The sequence below is a fragment of the Melanostigma gelatinosum genome (genome assembly GCF_949748355.1).
Source record: "Melanostigma gelatinosum genome assembly, chromosome: 19".
NCBI classification, from domain to species: domain Eukaryota; kingdom Metazoa; phylum Chordata; class Actinopteri; order Perciformes; family Zoarcidae; genus Melanostigma; species Melanostigma gelatinosum.
This window is the reverse complement of record NC_136652.1, coordinates 22,071,538-22,080,154: the sequence shown is the minus strand read 5'-3', so window position 1 is coordinate 22,080,154 and position 8,617 is coordinate 22,071,538. Positions and strand designations below refer to the sequence as shown.

The 8,617-nt window shown below is 47.9% G+C and overlaps 1 protein-coding gene across 1 annotated transcript in view; it reads left to right on the top strand.

The window, feature by feature from the left end:
- nmbr (neuromedin B receptor) overlaps positions 1–5,601 on the top strand; it is a gene marked incomplete at both ends in the record, with an annotated part of 22,463 nt that extends 16,862 nt beyond the window's left edge. Inside the window, 2 exon segments of the mRNA XM_079290604.1 lie at positions 2,572–2,810; positions 5,439–5,601. Coding sequence (XP_079146730.1) covers positions 2,572–2,810; positions 5,439–5,601 — 402 coding nt within the window.
- Between the last annotated feature and the right edge of the window lie 3,016 nt (positions 5,602–8,617).

Here is an 8,617-nt window from a genome sequence, read left to right as displayed (position 1 = left end):
AGTTCAGACACTCGCTGGAACACCAGAGCAGCTCCTGAGAGAGAAGGTCCTCCAGCGAGGCCTCCACGTGGCCTCAGGACGTCTCTCTCGTCCTCTGGGCTCCGCCTGTACAACACAAACACAAACGCATTCAGTAGACATGAAATAGCAAAGAGAAGAACATTTGATCCAGTTTTAAGAAGGTCAGGAGGTCTGACGGGTACAGAGACGCAGTCTGAGGAACACGGCTGACATTCGTCCGTGTTGAGTTGAATCCGTCGTGCAGAGATGGCCGACCTGTGCGAAGCGGGCACGAGTGACATAATTGACCTTTTCCAAATGTCTCTGGCGATCGCTGAGCATCCGCCTGACGAGGTCAGACTGCTGTACGCTGCTCCACACGGAATGCCTCTGATGTTCACACACGATTGCCTTCTGTTCCCTCCCTCCGTCCACCTCGTCCACCTCGTCCACAGTGTCCGTCCATTTCGTCCACACTGTCCGTCCGTCTCGTCCATCTCGTCCACAGTGTCCGTCCACCTCGTCCATCTCGTCCACAGTGTCCGTCCGTCTCGTCCATCTCGTCCACAGTGTCCGTCCGTCTCGTCCACCTCGTCCACAGTGTCCGTCCGTCTCGTCCACCTCGTCCATCTCGTCCACAGTGTCCGTCCGTCTCGTCCATCTCGTCCACAGTGTCCGTCCGTCTCGTCCACCTCGTCCACAGTGTCCGTCCGTCTCGTCCACCTCGTCCATCTCGTCCACAGTGTCCGTCCGTCTCGTCCACCTCGTCCACAGTGTCCGTCCGTCTCGTCCACAGTGTCCGTCCGTCTCGTCCACAGTGTCCGTCCATCTTGTCCACCTCGTCCATCTCGTCCACAGTGTCCGTCCGTCTCGTCCATCTCGTCCACAGTGTCCGTCCGTCTCGTCCACAGTGTCCGTCCATCTCGTCCACAGTGTCCGTCCATCTTGTCCACCTCGTCCATCTCGTCCACAGTGTCCGTCCGTCTCGTCCACAGTGTCCGTCCGTCTCGTCACGAGACATTAGCAGGAAGCTCCGAGCGTCCGGGAGTCAAACCGTCGCTCCTTTTTAAGCATAATTATATTTTCCCATGTTTGCATGTTTGCACGTTCTCCCCGTTGCAGCGTGGGTTCCTCCGGGTTCTCCGTCTTCCTCCCACAGTCCAAAGACATGCAGCTCAGGTTATTTGGAGACTATAAATTGCCCGTAGGTGTGAATGTGAGCGTGAATGTTTGTTTGTCTCTACATGAGCCCTGCGATGAGCTGGCGACCTGTCCAGGTGAACTCTGCCTTCGCCCGATGTCAGCTGGGATCGACCCAGCGGCCGCGACCCTCAACAGGATGAGCGGTTTGGATAATGATGGATATTTTCCCACCAAAACAAGCGGCTGTTGGTTTACAGGATGTGTATTCGCTGGTTGTATCAGCGATTGTAGCTCTTGACACCAAGCACGATGGATGTTGTAGCTGCAGAGAGGAAGGTGTTTAGCATTTCTTTAGTTGAGCCATCCTCCATAAGTGGTTCTGCAGGTTCAGTATCAGACATGTTGTGTCTGGATCTCTATAAAACGTGCACGCATTCACCGATGATATGCAACCGCAGATATCTTTGAAGAGAAATGTGATGTCACGAAGACATAACGTCCTTTCTCAACCAATGAATCTGAGAGTTTTGATTTGCGACGTCACTCTTTGATACAATATCCGCTCCGTTCTGATAAAGTGCTGACACCAGAATAACTCGTGGTTGTTTGCTCCGTACCACTAAAACAGGAGAGCAGCTGCTGAACCCGACTTACAACAAGATCGCGTTCCAACAAGAGAACTCATCTGCTAACTGTCGCTTCCTGTTTCCAGCTCGTCTGTTTGACACACGCACTGCGCTACGTTTCACCGTCGTTAACGAGGCCATTTGGGTTTGCATTCATTTAGTTCTGCACTAATCCGGAAAACGTATTTTCCGACTGGAAACTAAACTAATAAAATCGGCTAATGTGTTGTTGAGGCAATAAAATACAAGACCGCGTGTTTCCATCTCACATGTTCAGTTGATGAACTCACCTGAAGTCAGATGACCATCGTCCTCCGACTGCACAGTTCTCTTCTCGTTCTCTCGTGAAGCTGTTGGTGTCGGTGTGTGTTTGTGTGTGTTTGTGTGTTTGTGTGTTCGCTGCCTTTACTGAACTGTTTAGATGGAGTTCTGGGAGTTTTTGGCAGCCAATTAAAACGAGAAAAGAAGTCGTGATGTTTCATGATGTCCAGTTTTACTCCTACAGCACATAGTGCGGGTCAAGCAGACGCGTCTTCACTTCAAACACACGCGGTGCTTGTAAACTGCTGTCAGTAGATGTAGCCGTCGTCGTCTTCGAATTAAAAAGGAAGCAGCTGTGGTGGGAGGACATTATGGAGCGATGAAGGTTGTATTGAGCCGATTGTATCTGCAGCAGGTTATGAACATGAACGGTGTCGCATCAAGCACACACAGCTGTTGCAGTGAGCGTACCGCCCTGAATCCATCTTCCATTCAAGCTGATTATTTCTCTTCGTCTCTCTTTTTATCTCCGCTCCTCCAGATGGAGACGAGGAAACGTCTGGCCAAGATCGTGTTGGTGTTCGTGGGCCTCTTCGCCCTGTGCTGGTTCCCCAACCACGTGCTCTACATGTACCGCTCCTTCCACTACCAGCAGATGGACCTGTCTCTGGCTCACCTCATCATCACCTTGCTGGCCCGAGTCCTCAGCTTCTCCTCGTCCTGCGTCAACCCCTTCGCCCTCTACCTGCTCAGCGAGAGCTTCCGCCGCCACTTCAACAGGTCAGATCTCCTCTCGTCTCTGGATCGTACTTCAGTCTTTAATGCCTCCGCTGGTTAAAGGGACAACTCACGCCAGCGGTAGTGTGTTTGCAGATGTAGCCATCTTGTTGTGATCACATGACTTTATGATTTAACAGACGCATGCGCCTCTTGTTTGTGTCTCTTGTTTGTGTCTCTTGTTTGTGTCTCTTGTTTGTGTCCCTTGTTTGCGTCTCTTGTTTGTGTCTCTTGTTTGCGTCCCTTGTTTGTGTCTCTTGTTTGTGTCCCTTGTTTGTGTCTCTTGTTTGTGTCTCTTGTTTGCGTCTCTTGTTTGCGTCCCTTGTTTGTGTCTCTTGTTTGTGTCTCTTGTTTGCGTCCCTTGTTTGTGTCTCTTGTTTGTGTCCCTTGTTTGTGTCCCTTGTTTGTGTCTCTTGTTTGTGTCCCTTGTTTGTGTCTCTTGTTTGTGTCTCTTGTTTGTGTCCCTTGTTTGCGTCTCTTGTTTGTGTCTCTTGTTTGCGTCCCTTGTTTGTGTCTCTTGTTTGTGTCTCTTGTTTGCGTCCCTTGTTTGTGTCTCTTGTTTGTGTCCCTTGTTTGTGTCTCTTGTTTGTGTCTCTTGTTTGCGTCTCTTGTTTGCGTCCCTTGTTTGCGTCTCTTGTTTGTGTCTCTTGTTTGCGTCCCTTGTTTGTGTCTCTTGTTTGTGTCTCTTGTTTGCGTCCCTTGTTTGTGTCTCTTGTTTGTGTCTCTTGTTTGTGTCCCTTGTTTGCGTCTCTTGTTTGTGTCTCTTGTTTGCGTCCCTTGTTTGTGTCTCTTGTTTGTGTCCCTTGTTTGTGTCTCTTGTTTGTGTCTCTTGTTTGCGTCTCTTGTTTGCGTCCCTTGTTTGCGTCTCTTGTTTGTGTCTCTTGTTTGCGTCCCTTGTTTGTGTCTCTTGTTTGTGTCTCTTGTTTGCGTCTCTTGTTTGCGTCCCTTGTTTGCGTCTCTTGTTTGTGTCTCTTGTTTGCGTCCCTTGTTTGTGTCTCTTGTTTGTGTCTCTTGTTTGCGTCCCTTGTTTGTGTCTCTTGTTTGTGTCTCTTGTTTGTGTCTCTTGTTTGTGTCTCTTGTTTGTGTCTCTTGTTTGCGTCCCTTGTTTGTGTCTCTTGTTTGTGTCTCTTGTTTGCGTCCCTTGTTTGTGTCTCTTGTTTGTGTCTCTTGTTTGTGTCTCTTGTTTGTGTCCCTTGTTTGTGTCTCTTGTTTGTGTCTCTTGTTTGTGTCTCTTGTTTGTGTCTCTTGTTTGTGTCTCTTGTTTGTGTCTCTTGTTTGTGTCCCTTGTTTGTGTCTCTTTTTTGTGTCTCTTGTTTGTGTCCCTTGTTTGTGTCCCTTGTTTGTGTCTCTTGTTTGTGTCTCTTGTTTGTGTCCCTTGTTTGTGTCTCTTGTTTGTGTCTCTTGTTTGTGTCCCTTGTTTGTGTCTCTTGTTTGTGTCTCTTGTTTGTGTCTCTTGTTTGTGTCTCTTGTTTGTGTCTCTTGTTTGCGTCCCTTGTTTGTGTCTCTTGTTTGTGTCTCTTGTTTGTGTCCCTTGTTTGTGTCTCTTGTTTGTGTCCCTTGTTTGCGTCCCTTGTTTGTGTCTCTTGTTTGTGTCTCTTGTTTGCGTCCCTTGTTTGTGTCTCTTGTTTGTGTCTCTTGTTTGTGTCTCTTGTTTGTGTCTCTTGTTTGCGTCTCTTGTTTGCGTCTCTTGTTTGCGTCTCTTGTTTGTGTCTCTTGTTTGTGTCTCTTGTTTGTGTCTCTTGTTTGTGTCTCTTGTTTGTGTCTCTTGTTTGTGTCTCTTGTTTGCGTCCCTTGTTTGTGTCTCTTGTTTGTGTCCCTTGTTTGTGTCCCTTGTTTGTGTCTCTTGTTTGTGTCTCTTGTTTGTGTCCCTTGTTTGTGTCCCTTGTTTGTGTCTCTTGTTTGTGTCCCTTGTTTGTGTCCCTTGTTTGTGTCCCTTGTTTGTGTCTCTTGTTTGTGTCTCTTGTTTGCGTCCCTTGTTTGTGTCTCTTGTTTGTGTCTCTTGTTTGTGTCCCTTGTTTGTGTCCCTTGTTTGTGTCTCTTGTTTGTGTCCCTTGTTTGTGTCCCTTGTTTGTGTCTCTTGTTTGTGTCTCTTGTTTGTGTCTCTTGTTTGTGTCTCTTGTTTGTGTCTCTTGTTTGTGTCTCTTGTTTGCGTCCCTTGTTTGTGTCTCTTGTTTGTGTCTCTTGTTTGCGTCCCTGTCTAAGAAGCCGGCTGTGACTCATGGGACAGACAACCTGAATCATCCCTCACTCGTGCATCTCATCACGGACAGTCTGTTTTTATTTAATACTCTTTCTTCCCGCTCTGGTTCTGTCTCTCGTGACGTCTCTGAAAGACGTATTACAGAGTGATTAACTGTCATTAACCCTTTGCAGAGCCAACGTATTGGAACACAAAGAGCCCGTGTCCAAGATGTAAGTTTACTGAAATGGAAACGAATAAAACGTGATTAATTATGGAACCTGGAATGGAAGCAGATCATGTTCCTCCAAATATTTCCACATGCTGCATTTCTGTTGCTACTACATCCTGATTCAGTCGTATTAATGTGAATCAATGGGGTAAAGTCTGCAGTGAAGGTATTTGAACTTCTCAAGGCTCACTCATTGACTCTTCTTCTTCTTCTTCTTCAGTCAGCTGCGATGTGTTCAAGGTTCCTCCCCCGAGCGCCACGCCAGCTACATGCACAGCACCTCCCACATCCGCCTCACCTCCATCAAGAAGACCACGCCCACCGCCGCCACCGTCACTCCGGCAGCCAATGGCAGCGCCAACAGACAGGAAGTGGCTCTGTGAGGTGGGAGGCTGCCAGTCTGTTTTTTTTATCAGCTTCACGTCATCCCGAGAGTTCTGCAAACACCGGACTCACCGGACTCTGACACCAGAGCGTTGGATGGATAGAGGAAAGCACCGGACTCGTACCGGTTGGATGCTTGTACCAGTTGCTCCTTTCACACCGTACGCTTCATATTCATCCTGAACTTGGCAACCAAACAAAACCTGCCTCTTGGAAATATGTCTACGAGTTCAGAACAGCAAAAAACCCAAACTGTGGTGCGGTGACCACATTAGCACGCTTGTTTCTCTGAATGCTCATCATCGATTGATCCACAGAGAGAGACGGAGACTTCTTATCTGCTGCCTCTGGATAAGGATGCTCAGACTCCTGCCGGGTCGTGCCTCTGACTCTGACTCTGCCTCACGGACAGGGTCAAGTACGGTGACCTCAGGATTATATCGTTGCTTTCTGCAGACACTCGCGTGCACACTGGAATGGGATGCAGCCGAGTGTGAACAAGTTGATGGCACTCAGCCAGAAAAGTGTGGCTTGCTGTACTTTGGTACCATCGATCATGAATCATCACGAGTATCATAGAGGACTTCTTTCTGCATAGAAGTCACGCTGGACGCTTGGATGGAGGAACTAAAAGGCTCTGCAGGATGCATCAGCATGTCTTAGTCTGTGTTGTCCTCGCCTGTGCTGTAATTAGTACCAAATGAGACTGTAAAGAGTTGGATGTTTGAGACATTCGATCACAGACGATGAGCCACTTTCTGGGGTTAACTCTCATTATAAGACTTATTCCTGCTACCGACACTTACCTTCAATTAAAGCAAATCAAGAACACATCACATGTATAGAACGCTTTTCTTAGTTCTCAAAGATGCTTTACATAATGTAGTATACAATGAAGAAGAGCAAACAAGCAGTGAAACTCTGGACTACAGGCAGGAGAAGATAAGAATACAAAGAAAGAAGGAAACGATGGGGATGTGGTTGTCGTGGAGCGAGTGATGATGATCTTTGGACTGATTGCAGTTTCAGAAAGTGTCTTTTCATGTTTTAATGTCCAGTAAGTACTGAGGAGTGATTGTGTTTAACTGTGACCTCTCTCACGGCAACGAGATGCTCGACACGGCTCCAGCATCTGGTGCTGCGAGAGCCCAAAGAAACCCGAGCGAGCTCAGTGAGCTCGCTCACCGTCACCGGAGAAGCCGACGGCGTTCACAGCTTCCTGTGTGCAGCTCAGGCGATGCATCAACTGCTGATGACGAGTGTGCTGTATGTTCAAAACCACCACTTCATAATGTGACGGACTCGTGATGACATCTTGATGTTGTTTTTCTCTTCTTTAGTAACGTTTGATGTGTTTTTCAGTGTCGGGCATGTTTCGCATATCTGTGTTGGAAAAGTGTGCTTGAATCTCATAAACATGCGTAAAACACACACTGCAGCAGTTTCCCCCGAACTCAAATCGAAACAAATGCTGCTTTTCTTTAGCAACATAAAAAGGCTGAGGCAGAACATGCTTCGGGCCCGTCTAACTACTGGTTGTCAGTCCAGGCTCTTAGCTCTCAAATTCGGCGATCAGGTGTCAGTGGAGCTGAAGTTACAGCCGGTAAGTGTCTGAACGCACCTGTTGGTGGCTGTCAATATGTCCACAGACACCTGTGTGCTCCTCACAACTCTGACGTGTCATATATGGGAGGTTCAAAAGCAAAGGAAGCTTTTTTATTTTTAATCGAGACTCACGAAAAGAGAGGACGGGTTCAGCGGTTCACTCAGAGACTTCGACACGATGCACCTCAGGGATTTAACCTGTGATGGTCTCAGCATCGCGGGGATTTAACCTGTGATGGTCTCAGCATCTCGGGGATTTAACCTGTGATGGTCTCAGCATCTCGGGGATTTAACCTGTGATGGTCTCAGCATCTCAGGTTAAGAAGATAGGCAGATTGCAGCCGATCACCTCTCAGCAGAGCGGATGATGCGCTGCAGTCTGTTCTTGTCCTTGGCTGTGGCTGCAGCGTACCAGACGGTGATGGAGGAGCAGAGGATGGACTCAATGATGGCTCTATAGAAATGCACCATCATTGTCTTTGGCAGGTTGAATTTCTTCAGCTGCCTCAGGAAGTACATCCTCTGCTGAGCCTTCTTGGTGATGGAGCTGATGTTGAGCTCCCACTTGAGGTCCTGGGATATGATGGAGCCCAGGAAGAGGAAGGACTCCACCACGTCGACGGGGGAGTCACAGGGTGATGGGGGCTGGTGGGGCTGCGTTCTTCCTGAAATCCACAACCATCTCCACTGTCTTTAGAGCGTTGAGCTCCAGGTCACCAGATGGTCAGTCTCCCACCTGTAGGCAGACTCATCCCCACCAGAGATGAGTCCAATGAGGGTGGTGTCATCCGCCAACTTCAGGAGCTCGACGGACCGGTGACTGGAGGTGCAGCTGTTGGTGTACAGGGAGACTGATCCAGAAATCTCCACTTCAGCAGCTCTTACATATGTGGAAGTTTGAGTCTGTTCCACAGCGAGGAGGCCAGAGCGCGTGTCCGGCTGCTTTGTACAGTCGACACGCTGCAACAATAAATCTACCAAGACTGGTTTACAATTAAAAGGAATTTAATCCACTGATGCAAGTACAGTCTTTACAGTGAAGTACACTATTTCATGAAATATTCAATCAATAAAACCCCGTTTGCAAAAAAACTCAACTCAGCTCCTCAGGTATAAAACCCGTCCGTCCTCTGAGAGCATCACGCCAGAGAGAAAAAGACTTAAATGAAACCACCCACATCCGTTCGAAACTCCTCCTCTTCCGTTTATCGAGATTCCTATTGGCTAACTCCAGCAGTGTATTCTGTCTGTCTGCCTTTCTGTCCCTGAGTTCACCAACACATTCAATGACCGTCAGTTATTGTTTAATGCTTCTATGATAAACATTCAGTATAAACGTTAAACTTCTGCAACTTTGGCAAAAGCTTCATGTCTCAAATTCTACTTCTAGCTGCTAATCCTAAAACACTT